The sequence below is a fragment of the Cherax quadricarinatus genome, chromosome 62, assembly GCF_038502225.1.
Source record: "Cherax quadricarinatus isolate ZL_2023a chromosome 62, ASM3850222v1, whole genome shotgun sequence".
NCBI classification, from domain to species: Eukaryota; Metazoa; Arthropoda; class Malacostraca; order Decapoda; family Parastacidae; genus Cherax; species Cherax quadricarinatus.
In genome coordinates, this window is record NC_091353.1 from 9,736,832 (window position 1) to 9,758,773 (window position 21,942).

At 43.5% G+C, this 21,942-nt stretch overlaps 1 protein-coding gene across 4 annotated transcripts in view; it reads right to left on the bottom strand.

The window, feature by feature from the left end:
- Nucleotides 1-21,942, bottom strand: part of LOC128687104 (proton-coupled amino acid transporter-like protein pathetic) — a 45,909-nt gene that overhangs the window by 8,913 nt on the left and 15,054 nt on the right. For 3 of the 4 annotated variants that reach the window (XM_070098405.1, XM_070098407.1, XM_070098406.1), the window contains exons 4-10: nucleotides 21,455-21,605; nucleotides 18,152-18,358; nucleotides 17,552-17,656; nucleotides 15,668-15,847; nucleotides 10,647-10,825; nucleotides 2,415-2,587; nucleotides 906-1,057 (exon numbers count right to left, since the gene is read on the bottom strand). In XM_070098405.1, the coding sequence (XP_069954506.1) occupies nucleotides 906-1,057; nucleotides 2,415-2,587; nucleotides 10,647-10,825; nucleotides 15,668-15,847; nucleotides 17,552-17,656; nucleotides 18,152-18,358; nucleotides 21,455-21,605 (1,147 nt within the window). The remainder of the gene's footprint in view (nucleotides 1-905; nucleotides 1,058-2,414; nucleotides 2,588-10,646; nucleotides 10,826-15,667; nucleotides 15,848-17,551; nucleotides 17,657-18,151; nucleotides 18,359-21,454; nucleotides 21,606-21,942) is intronic. The other variant, XR_011393738.1, reaches the window with a different exon arrangement.

Genomic DNA, 21,942 nt, shown 5'->3' on the forward strand with positions numbered 1-21,942 from the left:
CAACTGCAGCAACACACCTAAAGCCAATAATAACCCAACAAGAAGCCGCAGTAAGAATAATCACTAAATCCCATCCCTGGCAACACCCCCCCACTCCCTGTTCAGAACATCCACACTTACTTCTGTGCAATCTATATCTACAGAACCTTAAATTCCAATATTAACCTTGACCTAAAATGCTTTCTTGATAGTTGTGACAGGATCCACAGGCATAACACCAGACACAAACATCTCTATGACATTCCCCATGTTCGACTAAACCTTTACAAAAATTCAATGTATTTCAAAGGACCTAAAATCTGGAACACCCTACCTGAAAACTCTAGAACTGCAGACACATTCATCACTTTCAAAACTACAGTTAGAAAACATCTTATCTCCCTGATCCACTCCGACATCTAACTACATGATAACCACCTGGTGGTTCACAATTACACTCACTCACCCACTGACTATAAACCCAGAAATACTAATCTTAAAATAATAAATCCTAACTAGTCATAAGTTTGCCTATGATACTCCAATACAGACACCTTGTATTGTGCCAAAACAAAAGCATTCACATTGCTAAACTCACAAATTATGATGTAGACACTTAGCCTTAATACCATAATCTGTAAGGATTTAATGTTAAGAATTAATCTAAGTCTGCTCGAAATACCTAGCCATGCTAGGTGTCCTAGTGGCCCCCTCTGTAATTAGTATTTAATAACATGTAAACCACACAATACCTAAAACCTGTAAACCCCACATTGTAACCCTTATAGAGAATAAACTTGAATTAAGGAACTGTTCCTTGATAATGTGAGAAATCACGAGCACTTGGACGTTCACTATTCATTTTTTCCGTGCATACATACGTATATATACACAGAGTAGGGATGGGGTGTGACTATGGTTCTCACCTTAACAAGGATCCAGTGGTACTTGCCAGTGTTGGGCCAAAAGGTTATCAGCTCAATGATGGGAGGGAATATTAAGGCCAGTGTTGAACTGCTCACTGCTCCGATCAATGAGATGAAGAGTCCGATGTTGGGGATGCTGATAGCGAAGATGACTGTGAGGGAGAGTAAGGGAGATGGATAGAGGGAGGGAGAGAGAGAGTGTAATATACAGTCGTAATTAGTCGTGGTTAGAGATGTATGTGTGTGTGTGTGTGTGTCTATTTACTCTCACGTATATGTGGTTGTAGGGGTCGAGTCACAGCTCCTGGCCCTGCCTCTTCGCTGGTCTCCACTAGGTCTACTCTCCCCCTTTTCCATGAGCTTTATCATACCTCTTGTTAAAGCTATGTATGTATATATGTGTGCGTGCGTGAGTGCGTGTGTGTGCATGTGTGTCGCACTTGCCATCAGCTAGCCGCAGAGGTTTTCCGCCTGCGCTCCCTGGAAACTGAGTGGAGTACCGTAACCCTCAGACGGTGCGCTGTGGGGCGCTACATCCGCGAGAGTGCCTCACAGACGTGTTACAACAGCATCAGTTCAACTCCACAGCATCTCTGAGAGTCGACACAATAAACACCAGCCACAGACACTGCTGTGTCTCACTCCAAAGGTACTCACCCAATGACGGTGACCATTGTTACTTGCGTGTGTCTTCTATTTAAAAAATGTGAATAATGCCATCATCGTACCATCATAACCATTGTACCTGAACAAGACAGTTGATAAACAACACAGTGCTTGTACATGTGTGGTGTACCATACCGACAAAATGAAGAATTAGACACATGTGAAACATTTGGATATCTTTTCTGTAGACGTTTCGCCAACCATTGGGTTTATCAGTACAAATTCATCGATAATATCTTCGTCTGCTGCATCTCTCTCACCTGACACCAGTATATAAACACCAGTCTTCCTGCCTGTGCCTCAGAGTCTTCACGACTACGGTGCTCTTCACACCAACTCCAAGGCTGAGGGACTGATTACCTCACCTTTTAGCTCTACAGTCTTCCCACTATGTCTTTAAATTTGTACTGATAAAGCCACTGGATAACGTAACGTCTATAAATAAAGACTCCCAGATGTTGCACATGTGTCTAATTCATCAATCTGAGTCTTCTGGTTCATGACAGTATCGACAGAAACTTAAATAGGACAAATATTAACGTTAGGAATCCTGTATACAGGCGCTAGTTCAACAAATCAGGCTGTGAAGGCTAGTAGATGGATAAATAGATTTTTGCAGAGTTCCATCATCTAGTATTTCACATTAGTGGCTTTTTTTTGTGCCTTTCAGTGTTGTTATTTACAGGGAAACTACGTTATTTTTGTACCACATAGAAAAAAATGTACTTGCGTGATTATGGTTCCTAATATAAGAGCGAAGAATCCTTCCCTTTCTGTCTTATTTCAAGAACACTAATTAAGTAGTTCGCCTTAGCTAACACAGTGCACTCAAGCTTAACTCACAAGTAAGGATGACCATGGCTGTCCTGAAGGAGTACTCAGCTACAAGCTTGGTTCTGGGCGACCTGAAGCTCCTCGTCACCGTGGGAATGAGAATCTCGTAAGGTACATACATCTGTAGTGGATACGTCAGATACACAGCGATAGCCATTAGCAACTTCACTGCTTCGGCAAGCCTGTACTGACGGTAGGTAGGCAGGCAGGCAGGCAGGCAGGCAAGCAGGCAGGCAGGCAGGCAAGCAGGCAGGCAGACAGGCAGGCAGGCAGACAGGCAGGCAGGCAGGCAGGCAGGCAGATAAACAGGCAGGCAGCAAGCAGGTAGGCAGACAGGTAGACAGAAGGGGGTAAAAAACAGAGAAAGAGTTGGCCTTCAACCTGTGCCGGAGTCTTGGAAGAATAGTAAAGTTATACCTTAAACAAGAATTAACTGCCACCTCTAACTAACGTAACTCTAACTAATTGTTAACTTCGTTTACAGTACTAGTTGTTTTAATGGACTGCGTTATTATATACTAGAACGCAAAAAATAAAGATGGGAATTTGAAGACAGATTTTTACCATAAATGTACAAGAAATGTCGAAATATTCACAAAAAATTCCCCGATAAGTTCACTAAATTTGTCTTGTGTGAATATTAAAATGGTTATCATCAGAACCATAGTTTATAAAGTGGGGGAAGGGTAAGCCAGTGGAAGGCCTCGGACAAATGACCAAAAGCTCCAGGTGTGGGTCATCATATGACTAAGACCAGCGTCAGGAAACACTGTCCTGTTTCCTGACTAATATTTAACTTAACCTAACCTAACATACTTGCCAACCTGCTTAACTACTACTACTGCTATAACTATTATTACTACTAGTTAAACTAGTAGCAGTAATAATAGCTATAACTACTACTGCTATAACTACTACTGCCTTAATTACTACTGCTATAACTACTACTAGTTAAACTAGTAGTAGTAATAATAGCTATAACTACTACTGCTATAATTACTACTGCTATGACTACTACTGCTATAATTACTACTGCTATGACTACTACTATAACTACTACTGCTGTAACTACTACTACTATAACTACTACTGCTGTAACTACTACTGCTATAACTACTACTGCTGTAACTACTACTGCTATAATTACTACTGCTATAACTACTACTGCTATAATTACTACTGCTATAACTACTACTGCCATAATTACTACTGCTATAACTACTACTGCCTTAATTACTACTGCTATAACTACTACTGCTATAATTACTACTGCTATAACTACTACTGCTATAATTACTACTGCTATAACTACTACTGCCATAATTACTACTGCTATAACTACTACTGCTATAATTACTACTGCTATAACTACTACTGCTATAATTACTATTGCTATAACTACTACTGCCATAATTACTACTGCTATAACTACTACTGCTATAATTACTACTGCTATAACTACTACTGCTATAATTACTATTGCTGTGGCATGCAAAGAGTACGTAACCTTTATTCGGCGCATGGACACACCCTCATTTACAGGCTATCTCCCCCAACCAGCGAACCAGGTTGCTAAGAGTTGATGATGGGGCCCCATCGTTCAACTAGTGACCAGGTTCTAGCCAATAAGAAGGTGGGATTGACAATCGCAGAGGTTATGTGGATACCGCTCTCCTGTCTGCCCTTGTCATTCCCATTCTAGAGCTGGTTGAAGCACGGTCTGCTTTCTTGTGGCTTCTATTTCTGCCTTGCTTACCGTGACGTGCACTATATTTATTACTGTACATAGTGTACATATTGCTGTTCTAAATTTGGTGAAGGATAATATAAGTCTAAACTTTTTCTACTGTGTTTATTTGCTCCCATTACACCTGGGTTAACAGGCCATTTGAAAGCCTAGGTTGTAATATGGGTAGCCTGTCCGAGAGCTGGACTTAGAGAAACGGTTGAGCTTAGGGTGAAGCTTGTAGCAGGAACATTGTGTAGCTTGCTGTTTCGCTTCGCTTTACAAATTTTGCGTGTCAGTTGCTTATGATCAGCCTTGCTATTGTGTGATCGTTCAACAGCTCGCTACTAGCTTGTTCAGTGTGCTCGCTTCGCTACGGTCAATCTTGTGTGCAGTCGGCTTTGCTTGTATGCGTATTTTGCAATCGTACTGTGCATAGCTAAGCGTGTTCTGCAAATTAACGTGTTACGTTGGGGTATTCGTACTGTGCATAGCGAATAACTTATGCCACCTAGACGAGTCAGACGCCTGGTGTCGGCATATACTTTGCATAACCTACCTAAATTGTCCCTACAGCGTTGTTGGCAAATTGCTCGTTCCATTGGCATTCCCTATAAACGCACTCTTACAGCTGCGCAACTGCGTTCACTTATTGCTGACATACTTATTGAAGAAGAGATGGCACATCAGACTCCTCCCTCTACGGGAGCTAGGGCAAAAACTACTATGTTCTCGCAGGAGGAAGATGATACACCTACGGAGCAAAATGGTCAGTATAGTGCACATGGGTTGTCTCAGGGTGAATCAGCGTCGTTGGCACTTCAGCTGGCAAAAATCAATCTTGAGCAAACTAGGGAACAGAGAGCATTCGCAAGGGAAGAATTTGATAGGGAAAGAGAAAGGAGGCAGTTTTCGCATTCTGTAAACGATTTCAGTTTACAAAAAGCAGTACAGCTTGTTCCCCGCTTCAATGAGGCCGAACCAGAGCAATTTTTCGAAAGCTTCGAAAATCAGGCTCGAGCCTTGAGGTGGCCGGAACAGCACTGGGCAGCGTTGGTTCATACAGCATTATTGGGTAAGGCACAGGAATTTACGTCGGTATTAACTGACGCTGAATTCTCTGATTATCAAGTAGTGAAGACCACAGTGTTGGGAGCATATACATGTATCCCAGCTAAATATCGTAAGACCTTCAAATTGAACAGGCGGCAGCTTGGTCAATCCCTGGTGGACTTTGTGAGACAGCAAACCAAAGCTTTTACCAGCTGGTATAAAGCGAGTGGTGTCTCTAACTTTGAGGAGCTGGTGCAGCTTATTCTGATTGATAACCTGCTGGAGTCTGTGGGACCAGAGGTTCGTGTCTTTCTGCAGGATCGTGACTTAACCACTGCATTGGAGGCGGCCAGGTTGGCTGATACCTTCGAAACGAACCGCTCCTTGTCCGAGCGGTCCCGTCTCTCTTTTCAACAGTCTGGCGTGAGCAGAGATCGACAACATTGGAGAATGAAGTGCCAGCCGGAGGGAGAGCGTCTACGACATCGAACCAAGTCACCTGGTGAGCCACGCTTCTCAACATATGGTCCCCCTGCGGAGAGGCAAACTACTTATGGAGCATCTCGACAACAATATCCAGAGAGGCACCAGCCAGAACGACACCACTTGCAACGTCATCAGGGAGTAAAGGGCAAGCCTGTCGTCTGCTTCAGGTGTAATAAAGTAGGTCATATCAGTTCCAACTGCCCCCAAAAACCTCAACCCATCGGGAAAATCTCTAATATCCCTAGTAACATGTCCCCTAGAGAAGTAGAAAAAGGTATGGCCCCTTATTATTGCGAAAGTCTTATTTCCCTTCAGGAACACTCAGAACCAACTAAAGTAAATACCTTTAGAGATACTGGAGCATATTGCTCACTTGTCAGAGAAGGAATATTACCCCTTTCAGAGAATACTTCCTTGAATTCCTCAGTTTTATTGGAAGCTTACGGAGGAGCTATATATTCAGTTCCTTTGCATAAAATTTATGTACAGTGCAAATATTACACTGGGTACTTGACTGTAGGTATCTCAAAAGGATTTCCCATGAAAAATGCCATGTTATTACTGGGTAATAACATTACTACTGTTACTTCGTGTCCTGAACCTATAATGATTAATGCTTCTCCAGTGTTGGCCATAACTCGGGCAACATCCCAAGGGTTGTCTGGGGAGAATGTTGACCTATCCTTGGACGACTCCGATCTCGGAATAGCCACGTTGTTTTATGAGACACACCGGCCGGAGTCTCGTAAATCAAGTGAACAGACCCCGATCAAGCCTTCCTATTCCCAGGTTGCAGGATTGCCAGATGTCTCTGTTTCCATGCCCGAGGGACTGTCCTTCCGGGAGGAACAACGTAAGGACCCTTCGTTAAAATTCACTTTTGAGGCAGCCATGGGTAAATCCTCTTTGGGTCATCCAGTCAAGTATGAAGTTAAAAATGATTATTTGGTATGCACTGAGACTGGTAAGGAGACAGAGGGCCGGCAATTATACGACAGGTTAGTGGTTCCAACCAAGTATAGACCTCAGATATTAAATATAGCTCATAATACGTCATCAGGAGGTCACTTAGGAATTACAAAAACCTTGTATAGAATCACAAAAGAATTTTATTGGCCAACATTAAAGAAAGATGTGAAGAATCATATTAGGTGTTGCCGAGAATGTCAGCAAGTTGGAAAACCTGGACATTCTATTAAACCTGCACCTCTCCAACCCATACCTGCTGATGGAGAACCTTTTGCAGATTTAATTATAGATTGTGTAGGTCCACTACCTAAGTCAAAGTCTGGAAATCAGTATTTATTTACAATTATGGATAAAGTAACCAGATATCCTGAAGCGATCCCAATGCGTAGTATCAATACTAAAGCTATTCTCAAAGCTTTAACAAAATTCATTTCTTGTTTTGGCATTCCTAAAACTATACAAAGTGATCAAGGTACTAACTTCACTGCCAAAGCATTTAGGGAAGTATTAACTAGGTTAGGGATAATTCACAACTTATCCACTGCCTATCACCCTCAGTCCCAAGGCGCCTTGGAAAGATTCCACCAAACATTAAAAACAATGATGAGAAGTTTTTGCATGCACTTTCCGACAGATTGGGATGAATCTCTACCGTTGTTGCTATTCTCAGTACGAGAGACGGTGCAAGAGTCTACAGGGTATAGTCCGTTTGAGCTGATCTTTGGGCACAATGTACGAGGTCCTCTTCGGGTGCTCAAAGAAGGATGGATGGGAGAAGACGTAAGCTCAGCACTCTACAACCCGTCTTCAAGGTTGCAGGTGGCACGTGAGTTAGCCACGGCTAACCTAAAGATAGCTCAAAGTAAGATGAAACAGAGGTATGACAAAAGTGCACAATTCCGCTCCTTCCATCCAGGAGACAAGGTGTTGGTGCAGGAACCTATACCTGGCCACACCTTGAAAGCTAGATTTACGGGACCTATGCAGATAGTAAGTAGATTATCTGATTTAAATTATGTGGTAGCTCCCATTGATAAGACCTCAAAAACAAAAACTTACCACATAAATCAAATCAAGGCCTTTCATACACCAGATAAAGTCCCAGTAATGACTCTGTCCTCTACCTCTGAGGATGACTCTGACTCTTTGCACTCTATCTCTGAAATTAATACTAAACTTTCAAATTCTGTCCTCCTCAAGGATCCTAGCCCGTTAATGGATGGATTATCTGAAATACAAGCAACCAATTTAACTGAGCTTCTACAGTCATATCCTAATATTTTTTCGGATGTGCCGAAAAAATGTACGTTAGGTTACCATGATGTAGATGTGGGAAAATCTAAACCAATTAAACTCTCCCCCTACAGAGCTAATCCTGAAAAGCAAAGGTTACTTCAGCAGGAAGTAGACTTCTTGTTAGAACATGGTTTAGTGGAGGAGTCATCTAGTCCATGGGCTTCACCGTGCATCCTAGTAAAGAAGGCTGATGGAGGGTTTCGTATGTGCACAGACTACCGTAAAGTGAACGAGGTCACAATTACAGATGCTTACCCTCTTCCTCGTCTGGATGACGTAATTGACTTTGTGGGTAAGGCTACTTTTGTGTCCAAATTAGATCTCCTTAAAGGTTACTATCAGGTACCTTTGACAGATAAGGCGAAGGAAATCTCTGCCTTCGTAATTCCAGGAGGTCATTATCAGTATACAGTTACCCCCTTCGGAATGAAAAATTCCCCCTCTTCATTCCAGAAACTTATCCATCAGGCTATTAAAGGACTTGAAGGCACGGCAGCATACCTAGATGATATTGTTGTGGTGTCTGATACTTGGGATCAACACCTACTTAGACTTAAAGCTCTGTTTGAGACCTTTAAGAATTCCCAATTAACAGTTAATTTATCTAAATCTTCCTTTGGCCAGGCCACTATCACTTTTCTAGGCCATGAAGTAGGTAGTGGTAATGTTGCACCTAAACTTGCTAAAGTTCTTTCGATTAAAGATTATCCAGTTCCTCATGATAGGAAATCTCTTCAACGTTTCCTAGGCATGATAGGATTTTACAGAAGATTCTGTAAGAATTTCTCAGATATTGTAGCCCCTCTTACCTCTCTTACCAGTCATAAAGTTCCCTTTAATTGGACGTCAGATTGTAACACTGCTTTTAATAAAGCAAAAAGATTATTGTGCTCTGCACCCATTCTCCTGTCTCCAGACTTCTCCAAACCTTTTTCATTACAGGTTGATGCTTGTGAGTCTGGGGTTGGGGCGGTACTATTACAAATCAGGAACAAGGAGTTGCAGCCTGTAGCATACTTTTCAGCTAAGTTCCAGCCACATCAGAGAGCTTACTCTACCATTGAAAAAGAAGCCCTCGCGCTGGTAATGGCTTTGGAGCATTTCGATGTTTATGTGGGCCAGACATCGCAGGTGGTCACAGTCTACAGTGATCACAACCCGTTAGTCTATCTCCAAGCCATGAAGAATCACAACACAAGGCTTATGCGTTGGACGCTCAGGCTGCAGCCCTATAACTTCAAAATTCGTTACATTGCCGGCAAAGAAAATGTGTTGGCAGACTCTTTGTCAAGAGTCTAGTTTAATATTTTATTTAGGTTAGGATGTATTTGTGGTAACCCCCCTTTCAAGCTCTTTTTTTTATCCCCTGATGTGGGGGTTTTTTTTAGTGAGGGGATACGGGCTACCGTCCGCTTGTATCTTGGACCTATGTTGGCTTATCTGACTGCTGTCTCACTCTGAGTTTAGGGTTTGGCTTTCAGGCACTAGGAAAGCTGAGCTCTATCTAAGAGTTGGATGGTGGAGAGGATAGGCGGTCCCATTATTTTGTGCCATGGCGGCACGGTTACCACTGGGAGGTGGCAGCCTAATCCTGAGCCTTCTCGGGGGTGGGGGTGTGGCATGCAAAGAGTACGTAACCTTTATTCGGCGCATGGACACACCCTCATTTACAGGCTATCTCCCCCAACCAGCGAACCAGGTTGCTAAGAGTTGATGATGGGGCCCCATCGTTCAACTAGTGACCAGGTTCTAGCCAATAAGAAGGTGGGATTGACAATCGCAGAGGTTATGTGGATACCGCTCTCCTGTCTGCCCTTGTCATTCCCATTCTAGAGCTGGTTGAAGCACGGTCTGCTTTCTTGTGGCTTCTATTTCTGCCTTGCTTACCGTGACGTGCACTATATTTATTACTGTACATAGTGTACATATTGCTGTTCTAAATTTGGTGAAGGATAATATAAGTCTAAACTTTTTCTACTGTGTTTATTTGCTCCCATTACACCTGGGTTAACAGGCCATTTGAAAGCCTAGGTTGTAATAATTGCTATAACTACTACTGCCATAATTACTATTGCTATAACTACTACTGCCATAATTACTACTGCTATAACTACTACTGCTATAATTACTACTGCTATAACTACTACTGCTATAATTACTACTGCTATAACTACTACTGCCATAATTACTACTGCTATAACTACTACTGCTATAATTACTATTGCTATAACTACTACTGCCATAATTACTACTGCTATAACTACTACTGCCATAATTACTACTGCTATAACTACTGCCATAATTACTACTGCTATAACTACTACTGCCATAATTACTACTGCTATAACTACTACTGCCATAATTACTACTGCTATAACTACTACTGCCATAATTACTACTGCTATAACTACTACTGCCATAATTACTACTGCTATAACTACTACTGCTATAACTAATACTGCTATAATTACTACTGCTATAACTACTACTACTACTACTACTACTACTACCACTGTTACAACTATTACTATTATAGCTGCTACTGCTACTTAATAAAAACTGACATGAAAACTAATTAATAATAATAATAATAATAATAATAATAATAATAATAATAACAGCAGAAGAAGAAAAAGAAGGAGAGGAAGAAAACTCTTAAATCTTACATAAAAAGAATCCATTGAGTTAACTACTGTTAAAGTGTAACTTACGGGTCACCAGCCGGCAGGTTGAGGGTGATCGATCCCTGGATGGTGCTGCCGTAACGAAGGTAACCGAAGAAGCCGAAACAGGCGTACAGGCACACCACGATCAACATGGCGGTGTTCAGCACACCGGTGAACCCCCGGAACACCCTGGGTGTTCTCATCTTGTTCTCCAACGGCAGCACCTTTGGAGGGGAATAAACAGAAATGGAAAGGCTTTAAGATTAACTGAGGTACTTGTGGTAGTCACAGAACTCTCGGCTCATAAATGATGGGATCCAGGTTCAATGGGATCCAGGTTCAATGGGATCCAGGTTCAATGGGATCCAGGTTCAATGGGATCCAGGTTCAATGGGAACCAGGTTCAATGGGATACAGGTTCAATGGGATCCAGGTTCAATGGGATCCAGGTTCAATGGGAACCAGGTTCAATGGGATCCAGGTTCAATGGGATCCAGGTTCAATGGGATCCAGGTTCAATGGGATCCAGGTTCAATGGGATCCAGGTTTAATGGGATCCAGGTTCAATGGGATCCAGATTCAATGGGATCCAGGTTCAATGGGATCCAGGTTCAATGGGATCCAGGTTCAATGGGATCCAGGTTCAATGGGATCCAGGTTCAATGGGATCCAGGTTTAATGGGATCCAGGTTCAATGGGATCCAGGTTCAATGGGATCCAGGTTTAATGGGATCCAGGTTTAATGGGATCCAGGTTCAATGGGATCCAGGTTTAATGGGATCCAGGTTCAATGGGATCCAGGTTCAATGGGATCCAGGTTCAATGGGATCCAGGTTCAATGGGATCCAGGTTCAATGGGATCCAGGTTCAATGGGATCTAGGTTCAATGGGATCCAGGTTTAATGGGATCCAGGTTTAATGGGATCCAGGTTCAATGGGATCCAGGTTCAATGGGATCCAGGTTCAATGGGATCCAGGTTTAATGGGATCCAGGTTTAATGGGATCCAGGTTCAATGGGATCCAGGTTCAATGGGATCCAGGTTCAATGGGATCCAGGTTTAATGGGATCCAGGTTTAATGGGATACAGGTTCAATGGGATCCAGGTTCAATGGGATCCAGGTTTAATGGGATCCAGGTTTAATGGGATCCAGGTTCAATGGGATCCAGGTTCAATGGGATCCAGGTTCAATGGGATCCAGGTTCAATGGGATCCAGGTTCAATGGGATCCAGGTTCAATGGGATCCAGGTTTAATGGGATCCAGGTTTAATGGGATACAGGTTCAATGGGATCCAGGTTCGATTTCCAGGCTAGGGAATTAGGTACCTGGGTGGGAACTGACTATTAAGTAAGTTTATTTAGGTACAGGTACACATACGTACAATTATCATACATAGTAACACGTGTAAATTACCCAACACGATAATAATAATAATAATAATAATAATAATAATAATAATAATAATAATAATAATAATAACAATAACAATAACAATAATAATAATAATAATAATAATAATAATAATAATATGATCATCTCTACCAGTACATTAGCCCCTTGGGGCGGGGATGGCAGACCAGAGAGGCCTAGCTTGTGGCTAGGCCTGGGGACAGTTGGTCTCAAAGATGAGGAGGTACTTGTGCCTCCTCCCATGGCAGACTTAGGTCTCAGACACTCACTAAAGAGGGAGCCAAGGCCGGGCCACCACTTGGAAAAGGCCCGGGCCGGGAGAATACCGGCGAAGCTTTAATAATAATAATAATATATATATCCCTTCTTATGCTGAGCATTTCCCGTAAATTAGGTCAGTGTCCCAGGATGCGACCCACACCAGTCGACTAACACCCAGGTACCTACTTACTGCTAGGTGAACAGGGAAAATAGATGCCTTACGGAAATACAAGAAAGTCAGTCAAAATGACTTATTTCCATTACCAGCTTAAGTTTTACCGGAGACGGTGAGGGTAATGTGACCATTATAAAACTGTTGCTGCACCATACACACACATATATACCACTCCTGTGCCTAATATTTGTACAAATGAAGATTTTTTTAATCCTGGTTTTAGTAGTGTGACGTCTTCTTAAATATTAAAGTTAATCCTTAAAAATAAAAAAGAAAATCAAACTCTTTGAAAGAAAACGATAAAATTATTGGCATAACTTAACAAAAATTAATTTTGCGATATCTTGCATTGAAATATGAGGAACAATTCATTACTATTAGTATTTCTCAATTCAATGAATATTTAATAATTATTGCATAGGAAAAAGGAGGAGCAATCATGTTAAATTCAATGAATTTATAAAATAATTGCTACTGTGAGTTAAGATAAATGTTGGAGCTGAGACCAGGACCAGTTATGTCTCTGTTCAAAGTTTATTCTCTATAAGGATTACAATGCTGAGTTTACAGAATTTGGTTATTGTGTGGTTTACATGTAGTAAAATAATAATTACAGAGTGTACCACTAGAACACCTAGCATGGCTAGGCATTTCGGGCAGACTTAGTTTTATTCTTAATTGTAAAATATTACAAATTATGAGGTAAGTTGGTCTTATGGCTAAGTGACTAAATACTAGTTTATGAGTTTAGCAATGTGAATGCTTTTGTTTTGGCACAGTACATAGTTTCAGTATTGGAGTATCACAGGATTCATTATTTTAAGACTGAGATTAATATTTCTGGTTATGGTCAAATGAGTGAGTGAGTGTAAGTGTGAACCACCAGGTGGTATTCGTGTAGTTAGTTGACGGGGTGTATCAGGGAGATAAGATGTTTTCTAATGGTAGTTTTGAAGGTGATGAATGTGTCTGCAGTTCTAGAGTTCTCAGGCAGGGTATTCCAGATTTTAGGGCCTTTGACATACATCCTCCTACATGATAGGTATGGTGTGACACTCTCCCACAGGATGAGTATGGTGTGACACTCTCCAACAGGATGAGTATGGTGTGACACTCTCCCACAGGATGAGTATGGTGTGACACTCTCCCACAGGATGAGTATGGTGTGACACTCTCCCACAGGATGAGTATGGTGTGACACTCTCCCACAGGATGAGTATGGTGTGACACTCTCCCACAGGATGGGTATGGTGTGACACTCTCCCACAGGATGGGTATGGTGTGACACTCTCCCACAGGATGGGTATGGTGTGACACTCTCCCACAGGATGGGTATGGTGTGACACTCTCCCACAGGATGGGTATGGTGTGACACTCTCCCACAGGATGAGTATGGTGTGACACTCTCCCACAGGATGAGTATGGTGTGACTGTCTCCCACAGGATGGGTATGGTGTGACTGTCTCCCACAGGATGGGTATGGTGTGACTGTCTCCCACAGGATGGGTATGGTGTGACTGTCTCCCACAGGATGGGTATGGTGTGACACTCTCCCACAGGATGGGTATGGTGTGACTGTCTCCCACAGGATGGGTATGGTGTGACTGTCTCCCACAGGATGGGTATGGTGTAACTGTCTCCTACAGGATGGGTATGGTGTAACTGTCTCCCACAGGATGGGTATGGTGTGACTGTCTCCCACAGGATGGGTATGGTGTGACTGTCTCCCACAGGATGGGTATGGTGTGACTGTCTCCCACAGGATGGGTATGGTGTGACTGTCTCCCACAGGATGGGTATGGTGTGACTGTCTCCCACAGGATGGGTATGGTGTGACTGTCTCCCACAGGATGGGTATGGTGTGACTGTCTCCCACAGGATGGGTATGGTGTGACTGTCTCCCACAGGATGGGTATGGTGTGACTGTCTCCCACAGGATGGGTATGGTGTGACTGTCTCCCACAGGATGGGTATGGTATGACTGTCTCCCACAGGATGGGTATGGTGTGACTGTCTCCCACAGGATGGGTATGGTGTGACTGTCTCCCACAGGATGGGTATGGTGTGACTGTCTCCCACAGGATGGGTATGGTGTGACTGTCTCCCACAGGATAGGTATGGTATGACTGTCTCCTACAGGATGGGTATGGTGTGACACTCTCCCACAGAATGGGTATGGTGTTACATTCTCCCACAGGATGGGTATGGTATGACTGTCTCCCACAGGATGGGTATGGTATGACTGTCTCCCACAGGATGGGTATGGTGTGACTATCTTCCACAGGATGGGTATGGTGTTACAGGATGGGTATGGTGTGTCTGTCTCCCACAGGATGGGTATGGTGTGTCTGTCTCCCACAGGATGGGTATGGTGTGACTGTCTCCCACAGGATGGGTATGGTGTGACTGTCTCCCACAGGATGGGTATGGTGTGAGTACAGGATTATGGTGTGACTGTCTCCCACAGGATGGGTATGTTGTGACTGTCTCCTACAGGATGGGTATGTTGTGTGTACAGGACGGGTTCTGTCTCCACAGGATGGGTATGGTGTGACTGTCTCCTACAGGATGGGTATGGTGTTACATTCTCCCACAGGATGGGTATGGTGTGACTGTCTCCTACAGGATGGGTATGGTGTTACATTCTCCCACAGGATGGGTATGGTATGACTGTCTCCCACAGGATGGGTATGGTGTGACTATCTTCCACAGGATGGGTATGGTGTTACATTCTCCCACAGGATGGGTATGGTGTTACATTCTCCCACAGGATGGTATGGTGTGACTGTCTCCCACAGGATGGTATGGTGTGACTGTCTCCCACAGGATGGTATGGTGTGACTGTCTCCCACAGGATGGGTATGGTGTGACACTCCCACAGGATGGGTATGGTGTGACTCTCCCACAGGATGGGTATGTGACAGTAGTCACAGTATAACAGAGACATATAATGGGTCTAGGAACTGAGCTTCAATATTTTGTGATCAAGTTACGATAATAAACTCTTTTTTGAGCTTAAAATATAATAGTAATATGTTTACAGTCGTAAATTTTGACAAGATAAAATCTATAATAATTACTTATGGTTACGTTTATTCACAATAAGTCAGGTATATTTTTTTTTTTCTTTTTTTTTTTTTTGAGGAGAGTGGGTGATAGCATGGCACTGTAGATGAAATATTTTGACTTCTTAAACTCCAGACTACTTTTTTACTCACCAGTCCTATGCCCTCAAAGGCATAGATAGCTGACCCGAAGTAGAGTGGTAGAGTAGACCAGCCGGCGAAGGCTGGGACGTGTTCCTGGATGTGTGGCAGGTCCTTCAACATGTAGTACAGACAGATGGTGATACCCATCACCTGCGCTGCCCCAGCTACCATTGACACCGGCGCCAGGTACTGGGGTACCAGGGGAATAAGTGAATAAGTGAGAGAGAGAGAGACTATGATGCTTTTATAAAGAAGAAGAAAAAGATACTGAAGAAAACTGTACTTGGACAACGAACCTCGTAAAATTATAAACCCATGATAACCCCACAAACCTCAACTGTGTGGCTTATTTCCATTAGGATTCTTCCGTCCTTTTTCAGTGTGTGATCCATAGCAGCAGACTAACTATTATAAAACACTAACATACTGCTAGGTGGGCAAGGGCAGCAGGTATAATGAGACTTGCCCATTTTGTGACCTCGTATCAGGATATGACAACAAATCCCCACCGTTTGGCTCGTAGGTAAATATTTTGGGTAGACTTATCGCACCCTTAAACCCAACAATATATTTAGGTAACTGGGAGACTGGTGTACAAATTGATAGACATATTCCTTATGTATGATACAGGTAAGCTTGAATCTTTAGTAAATAATATTACAGTTAATAATGTAGCCTAAGACATTATTATATGTTATATTAGGTAATGAAATAAGACATATTTAGGCTTCCTCTGGAAGCCCCAACTCTAAGATACTGTGGTGACAGGTACCAGGAGCTGAGCTTGGCCTTCACACAGTAACAAAATATTAACCTGGCTACCAACGACAGGAAGAAGTAGCATCCCAAGTGTGTGGACACTTTAGTCTCTTCATTAGGCTCCCGTCGTGAGAATAATACTGATTTCAGCCTTAGTAAGAGTCAGTCGACGTTATACTGGGGAACACAGGGTAATTTAGCTACGGGTTATGAGCGGGTCCAGAGCTCACGCTAAGATAATTATCAGCCAGGATTGCTGAGTAGTCATCCCTTGAATATTAGGCCAGAAGCTAGTAATCTTTCTGTGTACATTAATGCTAGTTAGGGAAACCCTAATGAATACTGGGACCCCTGAACTTTATGTTGGAATTAGTAAGTTTTACTGATTACAGGAACCATTCCACTATGCATGAGGAATCTAGCAGAGAGGTCATTAGAAGCTCAGCAGGGAATGCCAGAGTGGACATCTCATAAGTTCATACACAGGACAAAAAAAAATGTCGTTTCTGGCCTAATGACCTTTTATAGGTCGATGACCGTCAAACCAAAGGAAGGACGGAAAGACGTCTTGCCAGAGGGTGTATACAACACAGTGAGAGGTGTATTTCTCTCAGCTCCTATCTCATTACGGGTTGTCTGACTAGTATCCACAATCCAGTGATTTTTTATTAGTGAAGCCATACCTCATTCCGGGCTTTCCCCAGAGGGCTGCCTCCACTAGTGCTTAAAGAAACTATCACTATACCCATTATTCCTAGATACGACACTCCTTCAGGAGCCAGAGATGGACCACCATATAAAGTATCCCCGCGCTGAGAGGACGCCCTGGCTTCCTAAACAAATGAGACCGAATGAACATCGAGACACATAAATTCATAGAGGTATACAGAGTTGGTAATGTACTGAGAAGTGAGACTAAAGAAACTCCTTTGATGACATGAATTAAAGCAAATTTAAGAAGGGAAGGGGAATACATATTTTGACTTCCAACTGAAATCTTTTTAAGCAGATAAAAGACATCATCAACAGAACAGGTCGTCATATGACCATAACACCGGCGTCAGAAGTCATTTTTTTCTATAAGGAACCACAAAACTGCCATTTGCCTTGAACTTGAAGGCTGCGTGTGCCCACCTTGATGTTGGGAATGTAAGCGATGACGAGGAGAGGCACTAGAATTATACCCATATATCCGTAGATGGTAATGCTGCTGCCACTGGGAATCATACACTTCACCGCCTGCAGAAGCATAACAATAAGTGAAAAGAGTCACAGGTGTTTGTACGAGTTACCCCCCGCACCGCCATTATTGTTACCCCCCGCACCGCCATTATTGTTACCCCCCACACCGCCATTATTGCAAGACTTGCAACTACATTTCGTTCAGTTCTAAGATAAATTCTTATGGTTTTACTAATGTTTGGTCTAAAAAATAAAAAAAACTAAGATTATTTCCAATAAAATATTGATTATATCAGCTGATTCCAAAATGTAACCATAATTTTTAAACGGGTGGACCGGTTAACTAAAGAAAAGTTCCGATGACGGCTTCTAACACCAGCGTCAGGAAACACTTGTCCTGTTTCCTGACGATATTTATCAACCGTAACAGGTCAGACTAAAAATTAATTATATGATTAATACTTGTGTCTGTCCTGTCTCGTGATGAATAAAACAATATCTTGAAATAACATTAATTTTAACAAACATGAGTAAAATCTGTTTCTCTCTCACCTCCTGGATGTTCTGGGATATAAACACAACGAAGACGCAGCAGAAGCCAGTCTGGGTAATGACGAGAAAGGTCTTAATAACGTAGTATACAGCTCGATGCCACCTTCTAAACGGGCCAGGACCCGTCTTAAAAGCCAGCTCAGCCGTCTCCTCGTAACTCAACACACTGACATGCACTCGACGGCACAGCTCCTTGGAGCTCTTGACCTGTGTGAAGTCAGAGGGTCACAAGAGGTGTTGTATTCGTCAGCAAATATGTCAGGTGTTTCCTGACAAGAGTCTCTTGTCAGGTAATGACGAGATCATTGCTTAAGAAGTCACTGGACTTAAAGAAAGTCCCACGAAACCTGTAGCTCTTAGGCTACAGGTACTGTGGGGCACTGGGCTACAGGTATTGTGAGGCACTGGGCTACAGGTACTGTGAGGCACTGGGCTACAGGTACTGTGGGGCACTGGACTACAGGTACTGTGGGGCACTGGGCTACAGGTACTGTGAGGCACCTGGGCTACAGATACAATGAGGCCCCTGGGCTACAGGTACTATGAAGCCCCTGGGCTACAGGTACTGTGAGGCCCCTGGGCTACAGATACAATGAGGCCCCTGGGCTACAGGTACTATGAAGCCCCTGGGCTACAGGTACTGTGAGGCACCTGGGCTACAGGTACTATGAAGCCCCTGGGCTACAGGTACTGTGAGGCACCTGGGCTACAGGTACTATGAAGCCCCTGGGCTACAGGTACTGTGAGTACCCTGAGCTACAGGTACTGTGAGGCCCCTGGGATACAGGTATTGTGAGTACCCTGAGCTACAGGTACTGTGAGTACCCTGAGCTACAGGCACTGTGAGGCCCCTGAGTTACAGGTACTGTGAGGCCCCTGAGCTACAGGTACTGTGAGGCCCCTGGGCTACAGATACTGTGAGGTCTCTGGGCTACAGATAGTGTGGGGTCCCTGGGCTACAGGTACTGTGAGGCCCCTGTGTTACAGGTACTGTGAGGCCCCTGAGCTACAGGTACTGTGAGGCCCGTGAACTACAGGTAATGTGAGGCCCCTGTGCTACAGGTACTGTGAGGCCCCTTAGCTACAGGTACTGTGAGGTCACTGGGCTACAGGTACTGTGAGGTCCCTGGGCTACAGGTACTGTGAGGTCCCTGGGCTACAGGTACTGTGAGGTCCCTAGGCTACAGGTACTGTGAGGTCCCTGGGCTACAGGTACTGTGAGGTCCCTGGGCTACAGGTACTGTGAGGTCCCTGGGCTACAGGTACTGAGAGGTCCCTGGGCTACAGGTACTGTGAGATCCCTGGGCTACAGGGGCGGAGGTCCTCCAGCTGTCTACCTGGAATTTATTCCGGGGATCAACGCCCCAGCGGCCCGGTCCACGACCAGGCCTCCCGGTGGATCAGGGCCTGATCAACCAGGCTGTTACTGTTGGCCGCACGTAGTCCAACGTACGAACCACAGCCCGGCTGATCTGGCACTGACTTTAGGTATCTGTCCAGCTCTCTCTTGAAGGCAGCCAGGTGTCTATTGGTAATGCCCCTTATGCTTGGTGGGAGGCTGTTGAACAGCCTTGGGCCCCGGACACTTATGGTGTTTTCTCTTAGTGTACCAATGGCGCCCCTACTTTTAATTGAAGGTATTTTGCATCGCCTTTCCAGTCTTTTACTTTTGTAGGGAGTGATTTCTGTGCGCAGATTCGGGACTAATCCCTCTAGGATTTTCCAAGTGTAGATTATGATATATCTCTATCGCCTGCGCTCCAACGAGTACGAGTCAAGTGCTTCCAAGCGTTCCCAGTAGTTCAGGTTCTTGATAGAACTTATACGTGCAGTAAAGGTTCTCTGGACACTCTCTAGATCTGCAATTTCACCTGCTTTGAAAGGAGATGTTAATGTACAGCAGTATCCCAGCTTAGAGAGAACAAGTGATTTGAAAAGGATCATCATGGGCTTGGCATCTCTTGTTTTGAACATTCTCATTATCCATCCTATCATTTTCTTTGCACTTGTGATCGTGGCACTGTTGTGATCCTTGAAAGTGAGTTCCTTGGACATTACTAATCCCAGGTCTCTTACATTATTTTTCCGCTCTATTGTATGGCCCGAGTTTGTAGTATACTCTGTTCTAGTTTTTATCCCCTCCAGTTTTCCATAATGGAGTAGTTTGGAATTTGTCCTCATTGAACATCATATTGTTTTCCGTTGCCCACTGGAAAACTTGGTTTATATCTTCTTGGAGCTTTGCCGTGTCCTCAATAGATGACAGTCTCATGCAGATCCTAGTATCGTCTGCAAAAGATGATACGGTGCTGTGGATTACATCTGTCTATGTCTGATATGAAGATGAGGAACAGGATGGGGGCGAGTACTGTGCATTGTGGAATAGAACTCTTCACTATGGCAGCCTCCGATTTAACTCTGTTGACCACAGCTCTTTGTATTCGATTGGTTAGGAAGTTGAAGATCCATCTCCCCACTTTGCCAGTTATTCCTTTAGCACGTATTTTGTGCGCTATTACACCATGCTCGCACTGGTTAAAGACTTTTGCAAAGTCTGTGTATGTTACATCTGCATTCTGTTTTTCTTCCAGTGCATCCAAGGCCATATCATAGTGATCCAGTAGTTGTGAGAGGCAGGAGCGACCTGCCCTGAACCCATGTTGCCCTGGATTGTGCGGTTTGTGGGAATCCAGGTGGTTGGCAATCATGATTTTTGGCACTCTTTCAAAGATTTTTTTGATGTGGGACGTTAGAGCTATTGGTTTATAGTTCTTAACTAAGGTTTTGCTGTCACCTTTATGGAGTGGGGCTATATCCATTGTTTTAAGTAACTGTGGAATTTCACCCATGTCTAAGCTCCTTCTCCATAGCTGGTAGAGGCCCTCCAGCTGGTGGAGGCCCTCCAGTTGGCGGAGGTCCTAAAGCTGGCAGAGGCCCTCCAGCTGGTGGAGGCCCTCCAGTTGGTGGAGGCCCTCATGTTGGTGGAGGCCCTCCAGCTGGCGGAAGCCCTCCAGTTGGCGGAGGTCCCTGGACTACAGCCCCTAAAGCCATTTAACCGGACCTGGGTTTAGGGAAAGATATTTTGACTGCTGACTGTAAGGGCCTTAACGGCTCTAGTCGCATGAACCCAATTGTTTAGCTGACAAAATTAGGGTTCCGTCCCAGGACCCATTTTGAGCCTACGGCCCACATGATAAGTACGGGGTGGCTATCACCCACATGAAGGGTAAGGGGTAGCTACCGCCCACATGATAGGGTATAAGATGCATGATAATCATTGCCTGAGGGTGTCTCAGAACTCACCAATATATGCATGCAGTTGATGCAAATCAGACCCATGATGGGGATGCCAGCGAAGCCAACCCAGAGACCAGCGTTCATGAAGGCTTCAGGTAGGGCCAGGAGCCCTGGTCCAATGTTACCTTTCAACACGTGAATCATCGTCTCACAATTCCTGCAATTTGAGTGGTTAGTTGGTTGATGTATGAGATTTAAATATTTTATCGAAATGATGCACTGCCGACAATACTACAAGACAACTCAACGTTTCGCTCAATATATATATATATATATATATATATATATATATATATATATATATATATATATATATATATATATATATATATATATATATATATATATATATATATATATATATATATATATATATATATATATATGCAATAAGATCACAGTAAACAGGTGATTTCAGAATATGCAAAACAACCACTCTGAAAGAATAGAGAAATTCCAAGCGCTTTCATGACTCCTCACATTATAATGTGAGT